The sequence below is a fragment of the Suncus etruscus genome, chromosome 14, assembly GCF_024139225.1.
Source record: "Suncus etruscus isolate mSunEtr1 chromosome 14, mSunEtr1.pri.cur, whole genome shotgun sequence".
Taxonomy (NCBI): domain Eukaryota; kingdom Metazoa; phylum Chordata; class Mammalia; order Eulipotyphla; family Soricidae; genus Suncus; species Suncus etruscus.
In genome coordinates this window covers 33,215,818-33,233,881 of record NC_064861.1, presented here as the reverse complement: position 1 = coordinate 33,233,881, position 18,064 = coordinate 33,215,818, and the positions used below count along the sequence as shown (strand labels likewise).

Here is an 18,064-nt window from a genome sequence, read left to right as displayed (position 1 = left end):
CTTTCATTCCATTTCTTCAATATGAGTGTGATTGAGAATTTTTCACATCTATTAACATTCCACTTTATTAGGGACAAGACTGTATCTTTCACTTCCTTCAAGGAGTTATTCAACATTTTATTATTAATCTGTGAAAACCCTTTGTAATAGAAAGAACTTAGTCTGTATATGCTTTAATTTTTCTCCTTTACTATTCACATTTTTACTTTGAAAATGTTCTGTGCAATGTACTAAACTTTAAGTTTCATGAAATGATTTTTTGTTTTGTTTTGTTCTGTTTTGTGGGCCACACCTTGTGCTCAGGGCTTACTCCTGGCTCTGTGCTCAGGGATCAGTCCTGGCAGGCTTGAACAACCTTACGGGGTACTTGGAATCAAACTCTGGTTGGCCACTTGCAAGGCAAATGCCCTTCCCAATATACTATTATTCCAATCCCTGAAATCATATTTCTTGATATGTGATACTACCCCAAAGAGTTTGAGAAGGATGTTTAGTAAATATAGAATCTGCCAAACCAAATCCTCCCTAAGGGCTCTATTGGTCAGAGATGTTGACTCAGTCTTCATTCTTTTTAATCATTAATTGCTTCAAAGACACAGACAGAGACTTACATCCCCTTCTGTGTATTCTGAGACATTAAAATTCTCAACGAAGGCACATTTTTCCCTTAAAAAAAGAAACATAGGGCCCGGAGAGATAGCACAGCGGTGTTTGCCTTGCAAGCAGCTGATCCAGGACCAAAGGTGGTTGGTTCAAATCCCGGTGTCCCATATGGTCCCCTCGTGCCTGCCAGGAGCTATTTCTGAGCAGACAGCCAGGAGTAACCCCTGAGCACCGCCGGGTGTGGCCCAAAAACCAAAAAAAAAAAAAAAAAAAAAGAAACATTTTCTTATCTTAAATATAGTCTTCAGAGTGCCCAGTATTTTCCCTGAGAATTTACCCTCTTGTATAGAGTGGTGTCAATTCTCCTCTGTTCTCCAGTTTCCATGCTCTTAGGGTGCAATTGTTAAGTGTTAGTACAAAAGAAATGAAGGTGTCTGCAAGAGTTTTCCACTTCACATCAGTGTTCCCCTTTGTGAAACATAGTCCTCAAAGAAGCTTCAAGGTGAATGCTGATATTTTTGGTTTTTTTCTTTAACAGATTGCTCTCATACGTGTGTGTTCCCCTGTGATCTCTGCACACAGGAGAGAAGTGAAATGAAAATGATTAGTCTCTCCTCTGACTAATGCCAGATAAAGAAGGGTTTGAATGGTTCTTCTCATTATATGTAACAATAAAACATATAAACTCATCAAAAGAAGCCAAAGCCCAGTGCCTGGCATTTATTGATTTAAATAGAATTAAGCCTAGTACTTAGATTTGTTTGCTGCTTGTTTTGTGACTCTGTGGACCTAGAATTCCACTACAGCCTGCTGGTTTGGACAAAAACAAACATCACTCTATTCATAATGACCAGGAGCCACACCATGTTTAACCTCCCATTTCCATCCCCCTTCTCCAGTTATCTCCACCTGAAGAGAACTTTGGTAGGCAACAATTGCTATCAGAGGAGCATTGGTCACACATGAGGAAGTGGCAGGTTAGAGAAGAACAGTTGAAAAACCTTATGATAGGACAAACTCAGATTGATAGATTATGGAAATACTGTGGCAATGGAATCTTCCAAAAAGAATCTAAGATGTTGCATTGCTTCCTATTTTAAACTGTTCAGATTTAAAACTGCTCTCAAATTCTGCTTGCCACCATGACAAAATGATTTTCAAAAACACCTGAAAGATTCCTTTGTCTCATAGTTTCTTATATCCCACACCTCACAGGGGATTACAACAGAATCCTGCCCTACATTCTCATGGGTAGTCTGACTGTCCTGATTGGAATCATCACTCTTTTTTTCCCTGAAAGTTATGGAATGGCTCTACCTGAGACCTTGGAACAGATGCAGAAAGTGAAAGGGTAAGTGATGAAATGTAGCATACTTCCACATTTAAAAAAATAAACATTTAAGAAAAATAAATAAGATTCTGAAATAATGTTGACGGTGTTCTATCCATTAATAAAGCAAAGTGTAATGGTCATTAGAATGATGTGATAGTGGGATAGAATAGAAATAAATGGATTACAACCATTTGGAATTAACCCTCCCCAAATATGAGAATTTAATATATAAAAAGTAGTAATTTAAAATCAATAGGGGGAGAGTTCATATGTTCAATAAAGGTATTAGGAAACTTAACTAGTCACTTTAGTTTAAAAAAAAAAAAAAGCTTAAATTCTGGGGCCAGAGAGATAGTACAGCAAGTGTCTTATGTAAAGCTGACCCAGGTTTGATCTCTGGAATTCATTCTGGTTCCCTAAGCACTATACTGTGAATACTGAAGCAGGAGTAAGCACTAAATATTGCAGAGTGTGACCCACAAAGCAAAAATTAAACAAAAAGCAAAAGCAAAACAAATCACTAAATCCTACTCCAAAATATCAGGATGAGGGCCTAGGAGATGTCTCAAAGGTTGGAGCATATAGCTGTATACATAGGACTTCAGGTTCAATCCCTGACCCTACATGCTCTCCAGATTATTTATGTGTATATCCCTAGAAGCCCCCAGCATTGCTAGGGAGGCTGCCCTTTCCCCCAGAAAAGTAGGATAAATTTTAGAAAAATTAAAAAGTTCAGCCAAACTTCAAAATCATAAAAGTGCCAGAAGATTTATTTTTGTTCAAATGACACTCTATCTTCAGACAGCATAAAGATTTTTCCTTTTATTACAATTTCATATTATCCCATTGTGTATATATACCACCATTTTAATTTCACTATTTTGTCATCTGTTTGGATTATTTCCATTTCTTGGCTATTGTACTTAGCATTATCTTTTTGAATTAATTTTCTTATATTTTTGGGATAGATGCCAAGGGATGGAACACTAGGTCATATGGTAGTTCTGTTGTTATTTCTTTAAGAAGACTCCATATTATTTTCCATGCTGAACCAGATGTCATTTTCACCAACAGTGAATGGGGGTTCATTTTAGTTGCATCCTCATGATTATGTTATTTTCCTGACCTTATTGCTATGTCATTGTCCATGGTATGAGGAACTAGTTTATTGTTTTTTTAATTTTCATTTTCCTGTTAATAAATGATGGTGAAAACTTCAAAAAAAAGTGCCAGAAGAAAAAAATTATATGTTTATAGCCTTAGAACATGTTTTTTCTGCAAATGAAAAACACAAGGGACTGGATTGAAATATCTGATTATATAACTTTAGATCTTGTTGGCACAGCAAAAGAAGAAACCATAAATAAGGACAAAGGTCAGAAAAGCAGGGGAAATTTTTTTTTTTGATGGACAATATCAACACAGGATTAATATAGCTAACATGTGAAAAGCTCTTAGAAAACACAAACAATGTAATAGGAAAACCAGCAAATACCACAAACAGCAGTTTACAGAAAAGGACACTTCAGTGACCAATTCATATGGGAAAACATGGTATCCACACTTAAAAAAGAAAAAACATAAAAGAAAATGATTCTATTTTATTACTATTTGGGGTCCACGTGATTATGTGAAGTATTTCCTTCAAATGCTCCCAGCTAAGTGCTCAGGCTATTACCACATACTCAACATGTAATTCAGTGCTGGAAGTAGGGGACATCTCCAGGGCCAGGTTGGAACTTGGAGCCTTATGCACACAAGGTTTACCCTCATCCCTTTGAGCCATCTCTCTAACTTCACCAACCACTTTTTATAGCAAATGGGGTCCCATAAATTAATCTCAACACTGAATTGTAGCAGTTTGTCAGACTCCACAGGCCGCTGGGTTCCCACAAAACTGACCTCTTTTTAGATGCCAGAGCAAATATGAGGTCCCCAGATTATCCACATTTCTTTCCAGCCTGGCTATAAAGTCAAGTATTTCTATACCGCACCTCCTTCTCCAAGTCAGTATATTCCTAAAACTCAGGAACACATGACTTGTCATTGTGGATTTATTCTCATTTAGAAAGGTTCAGATGCAAGAAATTTCTCTTCCTGTAGTTGGCAGAGTAGCCACACATGAATGAATTTGCGAACTTTGGACTCTCAATGTTAGATGTTTAAGACCTTTTCATTACAAAGGCACAATCAATTTTTTTGTTTGTTTGTTTTTGAGTCACACCAGGTGTTGCTCGGGGGGTTACTCCTGGCTCTGTGCTCAGGCTCCTGACAGGCTCTGGGGACCATATGGGATGCCAGGATTCGAACCACCTTCAGTCATGGGTTGGCTGCATGCAAGGCAAATGCCCTACTGCTTTGCTATCTCTCCAGTCTTTAATTTAATCTCCAGTCTTCTTTTCTCCCTAGAATTGGAAGAGAGACTGAAAGTTTCTAACCATAGCTTTCTCTTTTAGTGACCTGCCTCATTGCCCCAGCAATGGAGGAGTCAGACAAGACCACATCATTAGGATAAAAGTCAAGACACTCTCATTATCCAATCACTCAAAAAATTAGTGGCCAGAGTGATAGCACAATGGATAAGGCTATTGCCTTGCATGCACTCAACCTGTTTTCTATCCCTGGCACCCTTGATGGTTCCCCCAAACAATGCCAGGAGTATTTCCTGAGAGCAGAGCCATGAGTAACCCCAGAGCACTGTCTGGTCTGGCCCCAAAACAAAATAAAAATTACTAGGGATTTAGAGATGTAGGACTTCTGTGTCAGGAATAAGAAAGTGGGCCAGAAAGATAGTACAATGGGCCATTGTGTGGCATGTAGAAAGCCCTAGTTCAATCTGCAGCACTCCAGGTATCACCCCTGAATACTGAGCTAAGAGTATTTCCCCTGTGCATTGTTGAGGGTGACCCAAAAAACAGAAGAATCATAGAGAAAAACATCTGTCTTTCTATGATGAGATTCCCAAACATTTTAAAAATAACCAATGGGAGACCGGAGAAATAGCATGGAGGTAATGCATTTGCCTTGCATGCAGAAGGACAATGGTTCAAATCCCGGCATCCCATATGGTCCCCTGAGCCTGCCAGGAGCGATTTCTGAGCATAGAGCCAGGAGTAACCCCTGAGCAGGGCCAGGTGTGACCCCCCCCCCAAAAAAAAAAAAAAGAAATAAAATAAATAACCAATGTGGTAGGAGAAGACTAGAGCAAATATGCCTAACTTTAGTACCCAAGTCTGCTGCATAATTTTGGTCAAACTACTGAATTCTCACTAAACTTCAGTATTCTCATCTGTTATATGAAAACAATTCCTATAACTATTATGAGGTTATATAAGTAGAATGTTTTCAGTGCCTGGACATAATAAAGTTAAGTTTATATTGTGAATGGATTCTGATTCCTAACAAAGCATGTACAGCAAATGGTAGTGTTTTTGATCAATTGTTTTATTCTGATGCGATATAATTACTACACTATCAACTTCAGCTGTTCGTTTGCTTGTTTGTTTTTGGGCCACTTACTCCTGGCTCAGAAATTCTCTTGGCAGGCTCAGGGGACTATATGGGATGACAGGGATCAAACCTGGGTCAGTCCCAGATTGGACGCATGCAAGGCAAATGTCCTACTCACTGTGCAATCACTCCAGCCCCAATTTCAGCTTTTCAAGAACTCTATGCTTACCCCTCTATTTTTTCCTTAAGGAAATTGTAAAATGGTTTCAATTGTGGAGTTTCTTTCTTTTTAATGAAGATATTAGCTCAATGCTTTTGAAATAATAAAAATGCCTGTTTTAGATTCATACAGTTATTAGAGCTAAAATTATCACTAGTTCTTTAATTGGAGATAAGTTTTCAGCAACAATTTGGCATTTTTGAGAAGGGTCTGAGTATTTAATTTTACTTAGCATCTATTTTTATTTTCAGGTTCAGATCTGGGAAAAAGCCAAGGCATTCAATGAAGAAAGAGGAAAACTCCAAAGTTGTAATAACTTCATTCTAATAAAAAAAAAAGTTCCTGTGCTGTGGACAGCTTCTAATAAAAAAGTTTCTTCCCATTTGGTGACCTGGGAGACAAATGCAGGAGACTCTGAAGAAATCCAAGTTCTTTCCAACAATGGACACTAACATGGACCTTGCTGTTGAGAAGTGTTGTCATACAGCAAACTCTGGACAGCCCTTCCAGATCACCTCCTGATTTTTAAAAGCTAAATGTTTGAGCGAGTTCTTATTACTAATTAATAATTGATGAGATGAGTTTGTAAGACCTCTTTTTGAAAATGTATGTTGGATGGTAAATTTATATCAAGGTTAACACTCATTTCCAATCATGCAAATGCTATCCAAATAAAAAAGAATGTTATTGTATTAACACAACAATCAGGTGACAATCTATGTATATATATATGTGTGCCAATGAAATAGCACATTCAGGGGCCGGAGAGATAGCATGGAGGTAAGGCATTTGCCTTTCATGCAGAAGGTCATCGATTTGAATCCCACCATCCTATATGGTCCCCCGTGCCTGCCCAGGGCAATTTCTGAGCATGGAGCCAGGAATAACCCCTGAGCACTGCCGGCCGTGACCCCCCCAAAAAAATAACCACTAAAAAAAAAAAAGAAAGAAATAATACATTCAAAGTGAATTCAAAGTGATAGCTATTTTTAAGTGAATTTACATGCTGCAGGAACAAAATTATTATATGCAGTATTCTTTTCCAGAAACATTTACACATTCTAATATTAAGTAAAAACCTTCTAAAGTGAAAAACAGCAGATCAAAAGGTCTGAATTTAAGAGCCAGCAAATCTCTAAGAAGGGAACTAAGGCCACTCTGAGCTGTGGTGTCAGAGGAGGTCTCACAGTCAATGGAATGGGGCATGTGTGTTATGCTCTTTTTGAGTATATGACTAGACCCTTGGTTTCCTAAGAGATATTTTGCTACTAAAAGAATGAGAAAAACTGACAAGCCTGGTAGATTCGTAAAGATGATTTGCCAATCTGTCCTACAGCCAAGAAGGGTCAGCACTTAAGCAGGTTGTCTGAGCCAGAAACCTAAAGAACATTTTCAAACAACCCTTTCCATCTGTTCTTACCTTTACATGTAGCTGTAGCCTTCCATAGGTGTAGCTGGTCTAAAACAGAGAACCTTAGGGGCCGGCGAGGTGGCGCTAGAGGTAAGGTGTCTGCCTTGCAAGCGCTAGCCAATGAAGAACCGTGGTTCGATCCCCCGGCGTCCCATATGGTCCCCCCAAGCCAGGGATGATTTCTGAGCACCAGAAAGTAACCCCTGAGCATCAAACGGGTGTGGCCTCAAAAACCAAAAAAAAAAACAGGGAACCTTAGTTCTATGAATAAACATCATAAAAGGTAAAAGTCACTGAGGAGATGATGTATTTCCTTAATCTCAGAAAACAAACATCAGCTTTGTCCTTGGGCGTGTTGAGAATGTACCTCGTCAACAAGTTTCTCTAGGTCACCCAGGGACGGGATGGTGTATTTTTGTTAAAAGTGACAAGAATGAACACAGCAGGGTGACTACCAGTCTTTTGAACATGCCCAGAGCCCAGATACACTTGTTATGTAAACAGTTTCTTCTTTGTTTTCTTTTTCTTTTTTTTTTTTTTTTTTTGGACCCCACTGGGCAGCGCTCAGGGGTTACTCCTGTTACTAAGGGGTTACTTCTGGCTCTGCGCTCAGAAATTGTTCCTGGCAGGTTCAGGGAACCATTTGGGATGTCAAGTATTGAACGGGTCCTTCCCGATTCAGCAGCATGCAAGGCAAACACCCTACTCCTGTGCTATCACTTCTGCCCCACATCTACAGTTTCTGATATGCTACTTGGTAGCATTTTCTCCCAAAAATATTTATACTGGGACCTCAGCGATAGCACAGTGGGTTGAGCACTTGCCTTTGCACATGACTGGCTCAGGTTAGATCCCTAGTGTTCCATATTGTTCCCTAAGCCTACTAGGTATGATTTCCAGAGCCAAGTGCAGCCCCAACACAAACAGCAATAGCAACAAAATTGTCCTGAGTGCAAATTTCCATTCAGATATTTTTCAATGGAAACTTTGATACTTGATAAGCTCATTATTTCGTGATCTTTCTCTTGACCCTTTCTGATGAACTTAGAATACTTTTCTCTCTATGGTTTTATCTCTTATGTCTATTTTATAGCCAAAGCACTAACTCACCAAACCTACTTTTTGACTGTCGCTATAAACTTGCTGCAATACCTAAGAATAGTGTTGTCTGGGGCCGGGCGGTGGCGCTAAAGGTAAGGTGCCTGCCTTACCTGCGCTACCCTAGGACGGACCACGGTTCGATCCCCCGGCGTCCCATATGGTCCCCCAAGCCAGGAGCGACTTCTGAGCGCATAGCCAGGAGTAACCCCTGAGCGTCACTGGGTGTGGCCCAAAAACCAAAAAAAAAAAAAGAATAGTGTTGTCTTTGAGGACATAGGATCATAGCTGAATTCATCAACATCTTCGTGGCACTCTCAGTGAGGCTGGAGGGTGGTCTTTTTCCTGGACTGACCACATCTGTTCATGCTGCCACTCAAGAAGATACCCCTGAATGTCCTTCCACCAGCAATAACTGTCCCTTGTCCTGGGCTCTACTGGCATTTTGACCCTAGTTCATTTGGCGTCTTGGGTGATGATGGAAGGTATGCTCATTGGCTTAGCCTCTGGAGTTTCCCTTGCTTCTATTTCTATGTTCTGCATACTGTTGAGCACTTTGTTGCCTGCCACAGGTTTTTGACACTTACTTTAATTAAAAAAAACTTGTAACTCCACAGTCAGGACCTGGATTTTTATTTGTTTTTTTTAATAAATCACTGTGAGATATAGTTAAAAGTTGTTAATAGTTGAGTTTCAGTCATACAATGTTCTAACACCCATCCCTTCACCAATATCCTTTTCCTGCCACCAATTTCCCCAGTCACCCTCTTGTCATCCCACCTCCATCCCCAGCCTGCCACTATAAAAGTGGTTTTATGGGGCCGGGCGGTGGCGCTCGAGGTAAGGTGCCTGCCTTACCTGCGCTAGCCTAGGAGACGGACCGCGGTTCGATCCCCCGGCGTCCCATATGGTCCTCCAAGCCAGGAGCGACTTCTGAGCGCATAGCCAGGAGTAACCCCTGAGCGTCACCGGGTGTGGCCCAAAAACCAAAAAAAAAAAAAAAAAAAAAAAAAAAGTGGTTTTATAGTTTATAGTTTTCTTCTCTCTCTCTTTCTCTCCCTTGTTTTCTCTCTCCTTTATTTATTTATTTATTTATTTATTTATTTATTTATGGATTTATTTATTTATTTATTTATTTTGGGTTTTGGCCACACCTGGGCACTCAGGGATTACTCCTAGCTCTTCACTCAGAAATCATATGGGACCATATGGGATGCCGGGAATTGAACCCTGGTTTGTCCCGAGTCAGCTATGTGCAAGGTAAATGCCCTGCCACTGTGTTATTGCTATGGTTCCTCCTTTTTGTTGTTGTTTTGGGGCCACATCTGGCCGTGCTTGGATTACTCCTGGCTCTGTGCTCAGGAATCGCTCCTGGAAGGCTCAGGGAACTATAATAGATGCTGGGGATCGAATCCAGGTTGGCCATGTGCAAGGTAAGCGCCCTACCCACTCTGGTATTGCTCCATCCCTTTCTCTCCTTTTATCTTTTTATCATGGTTTGCAATACTATTACTGAAGGGATGTCATAAGTATCACTTTACTTCCTTTCATTTCCCAGTTATGCAAAGCAATTATTTCTAACTATTATTTTTATAATGATCCTTTCTGTGTCTTTTTTGTGTGTGTGTGTGATTTTTGGGTCACACCCGGCAGTGCTCAGGGGTTATTCCTGGCTCCATGCTCAGAAATTGCTCCTGGCATGCACGGGGGACCATATGGGACACAGGGATTCGAACTGATGACCTCCTGCATGAAAGGCAAATGCCTTACCTCCATGCTATCTCTTCGGCCCTTTCTGTGTCTTAACTAGACTACCCAACCATCATTTCATTTGTCTTTAGGTATTATTCTCACACTATGGCATTTTTTTAATATCCCGCAGTTGAGTGTGATCATTCTGTCTGTTCCTCTTCCTCTGATTCATTTCATTCATCATGATACTCTCCATGTCTATCCACGTATGAGCACATTTCATTACTTCATTTTCCCTAGCAGCTGTGTAGTATTCCACTGAGTAGATGTACTACAGTTCCTTCATCCACTCATCTGTTCTCAGGCACTTGGAACGTTTTCAGATTCTGTGAATAGTGCTACAATGAACATAGGAGTGCAGATACCTTTTTTGCATTGTGTTTTTGGGCCCCTAGGGTATATTTATGGAGTAGTATTGATGGCTTGAATTTAAGTTCAATTTCTATCTTTTCAAGGAAAGTTCATATTTTCAAAAAAAAAAAAAAAAAAAAAAAAAAAGGCTAGACCAGTCAACAGTCCCACCAGCAATGAATGAGAATCAAAAGGAGGATCTATGTTATTGATAACAAGATACCTGGCTGGTAGTCTCAAACTACATTCTTTTGGGTTGTAAAAGGTACCAGTGATCACTTTTTCTCTTCCAACAAGGGGCTAATTATAGGAAAGACAAGAAACTTTTTCAACTCTCTCCCAAGACTTTCATTGTTAGGGACTCAAAATAATCCTTTTCCAATGGGAAGGTTTGTGGATTGACTTGAGCACCCTCCATGTTGAGGTATTTGCAATAGGCATATGAGATTAGAGAGACCTGTCTTAGTGGATTTTCTGTCACTTTCCATACTTTAAAAATGTTTCTCCAATAATATAACAACCTTCATTTAGTGTCCACTGAGGTTATGGGCAACAAAGGTGAAGAATGCAAAATATTTTTTTCTCTGTAAATTTAGTCTAGGCAGCTTATAAATTCCAATCTTGGTAACCAGCAACTAGCCTAGTGCCCCATCTATGATTGAGCCTGTGGAGTTAAAACCTAGGTCAAAGTCCCTTTTTCCTCACCAGACCTGAGTGTTTTTCTCTCCTCCCACTCGTCTTGAGCAGCAGTCACCTCTACCCTGATTTAGACCTAGCCAAGCTTGCTCTGCTAAGGCAAACTTTATCACCAAGATTATATTTAACAGACTGTTGAGTTGGTTGTAAAAACCTACAAGGATTTGAACTATCACCCAATTCCTTTGTATTGGTACCAAAAGTCTAAAACATAATTTAAGAATCTTTAGGCCAACTTTCTTCAATCCCACAAGTTCAGTGTTTCTTGTCAGTATCTGACAATACAGGATTAATATTCATTCTAACTTTCTGTGTGCCTTGGATAGGCCTCCAACTCACCCTCCCATAGCAGCCTTGCCTGTTCTAATATACTCTGAAACTACTAATTCATTGATCATCGGCTCATCACCTTTATTGAGTCCTAACTTCCCCCTACATGACCCCATCACTGTGGTCCTTTCTCTCAAAGGCCATTCTGTTCCCTCTTCCCAAGAACTTCAGAGTCTGGCAAAAGTCCTCGCCTATCACTTGCTTCCAATTGCCCTTTTCAGACTATAACCTCACCTCCCTTGTAAGAAATGTCATGACTTTTTTATTTCTTTTGCCAAGTTGCTTGTCCAGATACTGTAAGCTATCAGGAACTCAGATACCAAATACTGATGATTTAAGTGCACAGAAAAATGAGTAATCCTACCTCGCAACTTTATACTTAACCTTCATCTGGGCCTCAAGCCCTCTGCCAAAGACACACCCTCACTACCGTCATTAGTCACAATTACCCCACCTCTGGGTGTTTTCTTTTGACATTCCTTTCCTTTCTCTTTTTTTTTTTTTTTTTTTTTTTTTTTTTTTTGTGTTCTTTGACATTCCTTATTTCCTTGCCATTCATTTTCTTTCTCTTTCTATGCTATTAGCTTCCTCTATTTCACCCATTTCACTATTCCCATCCTTTGTTGACTTGTCTTGTCAAATATAAACCCCAATTAAGTAAAACCAACCTACTCCCCCCTCTTAATCTACCTGCTAAATTAAGATTTGGAACAGAATCTAGGTGGGTTAAAGGAACAAATGTGTTGGATAAGTGACAAGTAGGCTTTGAGTCCAATTGTGATTGAAAATGTAAATTTGTAGAGACACTAATTCAAGTGTGTGGTTTATTCCAGTGTACTAGTATGTAGTAAAATTTATTTGTGGTTGGATTTGGGGACTTGCAATACAGATTAGCAGAGTGATGAGGCCCAGGAGGGAACCAAGATGGACTGAAACAATCCAAGACAAAATTTAGAGTAAAGAGAAGAGAAAGTAAAAGCAGGACAACTTCAGTTGGTCCTATGATGCTGTACCTATTTTCCCCTTTATTTGGGGTATAAGAGATTCCCCTTGCCGTGTTATGATCCAGAATGATCAGGGTTAGAGAGACTAAAGGAGATAAAGGAGAGAGCAAAGCTTTGCATTTGGCTGAAGTGGCCTGACCTTGGCTCAACTCCCCAGCACTACATATGGTCCCCTAAGCACAGATCCCTGGAATAACCCCTAAGCATTGTAGTATGTGGCCCTAATCCTCTGTCCACTCTCAAAAAAAAAAAAATCCAGAATGTTCAAAAGAGTTTGGGTCTGTCCAAGTAAGGTGGCAGATTCAACACTTTCTCTCTTGAAACTTTTGCCACCACAGTGACCTAACTATGATGATATGAAGCCTAAGCAGATAGAATTGGCTTAGCCAGTAAGTAAGGCCTGGAATCAGATTTCACTTTTCAACACAATACACAGTATTAATAATTAATATTGGAGGTCTGAAGGAAGAGGCAAAGTTCTAATGTGAATCTGCCATCTACTATTGTTTTTTTAACATGTACTTAAGATATACCTCACCTAATAATAGAATGTGTAAGTAAATTTTTCTTTTCTATGAATACCTTTTTACTCATTTGATTATGTTCTTCTATATGCAGATGTTTTAAATTTTCGTGTAGTTTTAGTTTTCTATGTTTTTTTTTGCCTGTGTGAGTATGTTGCTTTCAACATTAAAATAAACACTCAGTTGAAAAGGCAACCAGCTGAATGAGAGAAAATATATGTAAAATCTAAGGGCATATTTATATATGGATATATCTAAAACTCTCTTGGAGTTGTCATAACAGTACAGTAGGTAGGACACTTGACTTGCAAGTGGCCCACCATAATTTGATCCCCAGCATTCCTTGTGGTCCCCCAAGCCCTCAGGAGTGAAAGAGTGCTTCCTAAGCACAGAGCCACAAATGACCACTGAGCAGTGCCAGGTGTTCTCCCCCCCGTGCCCCAAGTAAAAAGGCTGTTACAACTCAACAGTAAAAACCCAAATTAAGTTCATAATGGGAAGAGTATGCTGGGATTGTATCTAAGTGGTAGAACACACACTTTGCATATACAAGACCTGGGTACATTACCAATACCGAAATGCCCCTTAAACATAACACACACGCACACACACAAAAGTGGGCAAAGGACTTTAATAGAGTTTCTCAGATTAAAATATACAAATACCAAATGAGTTCATGACATGCTCAACATCATCATCATTAATCAGGGAAATAAAAATCAAAAGCACCGATTCCAGTTATTAGTAGCATGGTTACTATTAAAAGTATAGAATATGGGGCCTGGAGAGATAGCACAGCGGCGTTTGCCTTGCAAGCAGCCGATCCAGGACCAAAGGTGGTTGGTTCGAATCCCGGTGTCCCATATGGTCCCCCGTGCCTGCCAGGAGCTATTTCTGAGCAGACAGCCAGGAGTAACCCCTAAGCACCACCTGGTGTGGCCCAAAAACAAACAAAAACAAACAAACAAAAAAAAGTATAGAATATGGGGCCGGATAGATAGCACAGCAGTAGGGCATTTGCCTTACAAGCAGCCTACCCAGGGGCCAGGCGGTGGCGCTGGAGGTACGGTGCCTGCCTTGCCTGCGCTAGCCTAGGACGGACCGCGGTTCTATCCCCCGGCGTCCCATATGGTCCCCCAAGAAGCCAGGAGCAACTTCTGAGCGCATAGCCAGGAGTAACCCCTGAGCGTCACAGGGTGTGGCCCAAAAAACAAAAAAACAAACAAACAAACAAAAAAAACAAGCAGCCTACCCAGGACCAAAGGTGGTTTGAATTCCAGCATCCCATATGGTCCCCCGAGCCTGCCAGGAGAGATTTCTGAGCAGATAGCCAGGAGTAACCCCTGAGCGCTGCCAGGCGTGGCCCAAAAGCAAAACAAAACAAAACAAAACAAAACAAAAATATAGAATATAAAATGTATTAGTGAGAATGTGAAGAAATGGGAAACTTTGGTGGAAATGAAAATAGTGCCCAGGGCAGACATCAGCATTGTACTTCCTCAAAAAATAAATAAAATAAAAATTCACTTCTTGAAACCAGGGAGGTGACTCAAGTGGTAGAGCAGATGACTAGCACTGATGTTCTGTTACTGGCACCAATTACCCTTCCCCCGGCATTGTCAAGTGTGGACCCAGCACCCCCCGGCACTTCAGGGCCAAATGTTACTCTATCAGCACTATAGAGGGTGGCTCCAGATCTGTTCTCCAGCATCCCTGAGTGGGAGACTATGAAAAAATGAAATTATATGATTTAATGATCTACCTAATTTGGTTTTTTTGTGTTATTTTATTTTATTTTATTTTATTTTTTTGGCTTTTAGACCACACCTAGTGGTACTCAAGGGTTATTCCTGGCTAGCACTCAAAAATTAGTGCTTGGGGCATTATATATGCCAGGATTGAACCTGGGTTGGTCTCATTTAAAGCAAGTGCCCTATCCACTATCCTACCACTCTGGCCCACAAACATTTATTTTCTCAATTTCCTAGAATGCAAAACAATATCAGGAATATAATATACTATTTAAATATTTGCTGACTGGGGGCCAGAGCACTATCACAGCAGGTAGGGCATTTGCCTTGCATGTGGCTGACCTGGGATGGACCTGGGTTAGATCTCCAGCATTCCTTATAGTTCCCAGGCCCGCCAAGTGTGATTTGTGAGTGCAGAGCCAGGAGTAGCCCGAGTGCCACTAGGTGTAGCCCAAAAACAAAAAAAAAAAAGTTTTTCTGAATGACTGAGGAAGTAATTAATATTTTGACCCTAGTGTCTTTTTCATTTTCTACTCTAGATTGTGATAACCAGGCTTTAAAAATAAAAGCATGCCAAGGCTGGAGCTTTAGTACAGCAGGTAGGGCGTTTGCCTGGCACATAACCGGCTGGCTTTCTATATCTAGCTTCCTATATTATCTCCCAAATACTGCCAGGATTAATTCCTGAGTACAGAGCCAAGAGTAACCCCTGAGAATTGCCAAGTATGACCCTCCCAAATACAAATATATATATAAAATAAACTTAATTACATAAAAGCTTACCCTCCATCAGGTCCCAGCATTGACATGCCTGAGACCTGTCATATCACTCATTGCTGGGAATGGCCCCTGAACTCTCTGAGCATTGCTTGTGGGATACTTTCGAAATAAATAAAGTGAAAGCAGCGTATTTCAAAACTCATTTTATGTATGTATGTGAAGGTTCATGATCCTATTACCATTAAAGTTTGAATTCAAAACTGTCCTGTACTTACTGATGCCAAGTTTTGGGCTTTCACATTGAAAAGTATACTGATTAAAAGAGAAGTCCTGAACTGGGATCGGAGCAATAGCACTGCGGTAGAGTATTTGCCTTGCATGCAGCAGACCTGGGTTTGATCCCTGGCATCTCATATGGTCCCCTGAGCCTGCCAGGAGCAATTTCTTTTTTTTTTTTTTTTTTTTTTTGATTTTTGGGCCACACCCGGTAATGCTCAGGGGTTACTCCTGGCTATGTGCTCAGAAGTTGCTCCTGGCTTGGGGGACCATATGGGACACCGGGGGATCGAACCGCGGTCTGTCCAAGGCTAGCGCAGGCAAGGCAGGCATCTTACCTTTAGCGCCACTGCCTGGCCCCGCCAGGAGCAATTTCTGAGTGCAGAGCCTGAAGTAACCCCTGAGCACTGTAGGGTGTGGACCCCTTCTCCCCCAAAAAGTGTCCTGAACATAGAAGTCCTTACAAACTTCTTCAGGCTCAGGATGTGGCTCAAGTGGTAGAGCACATGCCTTCTATGTGCAAGGTCCTGGATTCTGTCCCCAACACTGATGCTTCTTCTCTCCATCCCCAGCAGCTCTTGGAATTGGCCCTAGTGACCTCCACACATCACTGAGGATGGTTCTTTTATTTGGGTTGGTTTGGGGGCATACCTGGCAGCACTGAGATCAAGTAGCTGTGCTACTGTGTCCAAATGGTGAAGTGTGCCCAATGATGTTCTATGTTTCCACATTGCCTGGTGAGGTAGGCAGACTCATGTTTTCCACTTTGGAGTCATTCTCTGATTACTGAGGCCAAAGCAAATGATAGCTCATAGAAATCTTCAGGAAAAATAGCTACTTCAAAGTTTTCTCTAGCCAAAAGATTTTCATTCCTGTCTATAATAAAATTATACGCCATCTGTGAAGTCATCACAGATGCTGATAGAACCTCTGAATCTTTCCCTCCATAATCATAATGTGGCTAAATACTGAACCCAGCCTATACCTTTGCTCTCTTTTCTTTCTGTTGTTGTTTTGTTTTTTTGTTTTTGGGCCACACCCGGCGGTGCTCAGGAGTTACTCCTGGCTGTTTGCTCAGAAATAGCTCCTGGCAGGCATGGGGGACCACATGGAACACCGGGATTCGAACCAACCACCTTAGGTCCTGGATCGGCTGCTTGCAAGGCAAACACTTGCTGTGCTATCTCCCGGCCCTCTCTTTTCTTTCTTTGGTGCTTCCCACCTTGTTTGATCTGAACATAGGTCAGCTTGTTTTTTTTTTTTTCATAGCTATTTTCTTTGTTTTGTTTTGTTTTTTAATTTTTGGGTCATACCCAGGAGCTCTCGGGGTAGCACCTTACCACTAGCACCACCTCTCAGGCCTCATTTTATTTTATTTTATTTTATTTTATTTAGTTTTTGGGTCACACCTGGCACCGCTCAGGGTTTACTAATGACTCTACGCTCAGAAATTGCTCCTAGCAGGCTCCAGGGCCCATATGGGATGCCAGGATTCAAACCACCATTCATCCTGGATCGGCTGTGTGCAAGGCAAACACCCTACCACTGTACTATCTCTCCAGCCCTATAGTTGTTTTCGTTTATTTTGAAATGTTAAAACAATTTTGAGAATTATTACAGAAACATGTTAATTGTTTAAGACAAGATGTGTGGTCCCATTTTACAGTTAGTTCCAGAAAAGGAATGTTGCTTTCCTTTTTTGTGTGTGTTTGGGCCACACCTGGTGGAGCTCAGGGGCTACTCCTGGCTCTGTGTTCTGGGATTACCCTTGCAGTGTTCAGCTCCATACCGAACTGAAGGTACAGTGGGCCTCCTGAATGCAAAGCACATACACAGCCCTTGAACTAGCTCTCTGACTATAAGCAATAGTTTCTGAAGATATTAGAAATGGTTAGGTTAGAAAGCATTAAGTAGATTTCTAAAGATGTAGCCTTCCATCTTTAGGCTGAAGTACTGAACAATTAAGTATAAACAGAATGACCAATACTTGTGTCAACAATTTTATCATAACTGAAAATCTACCATGTCTTATGAAAAATATATATTTTCTGTGCAAAACATAGTGCCTTGATCGAATAATCCAAACTATTTGCAACTAATTATCCATATTCTTTCCCCACAAAATGTAGAAAAACGGGCCGGGAAGGTGGCGCTAGAGGTAAGGTGTCTGCCTTACAAGCGCTAGCGTAGGACGGACCGCGGTTCGATCCCCCGGCATCCCATATGGTCTCCCCAAGCCAGGGGCGATTTCTGAGCTCATAGCCAGGAGTAACCCCTGAGTGTCAAACGGGTGTGGCCCAAAAACCAAAAAAAAAAAAAAAATGTAGAAAAACTCTGTAGGGTGAAAAAGCCAAAGTCCACTGGGCAGGGTCTGTAGTTTTGGGCTTGTGATCGCCCCACCTGGGAAAAGCCAATTTGTTTTGGCTTTGACTGGCCTAACTCAGAAAAAATTTTGGGGGGGAGCCACACCAGGTGATGGCTCAGGGGATACTCCTGGTTATACGCTCAGAAATCGCTCCTGGCTTAAAGGACCATATGGGATGCT

General features: G+C 40.9%; 1 protein-coding gene across 1 annotated transcript in view; it reads left to right on the top strand.

The window, feature by feature from the left end:
* The window catches only part of SLC22A4 (solute carrier family 22 member 4), a 61,195-nt gene extending 54,891 nt beyond the window's left edge, over positions 1-6,304 (top strand). Inside the window, exons 9-10 of the mRNA XM_049786740.1 lie at positions 1,819-1,954; positions 5,858-6,304. Of these exons, the coding sequence (XP_049642697.1) occupies positions 1,819-1,954; positions 5,858-5,933 (212 nt within the window). The 3' untranslated portion in view covers positions 5,934-6,304. The remainder of the gene's footprint in view (positions 1-1,818; positions 1,955-5,857) is intronic.
* Positions 6,305-18,064: the final 11,760 nt, after the last annotated feature.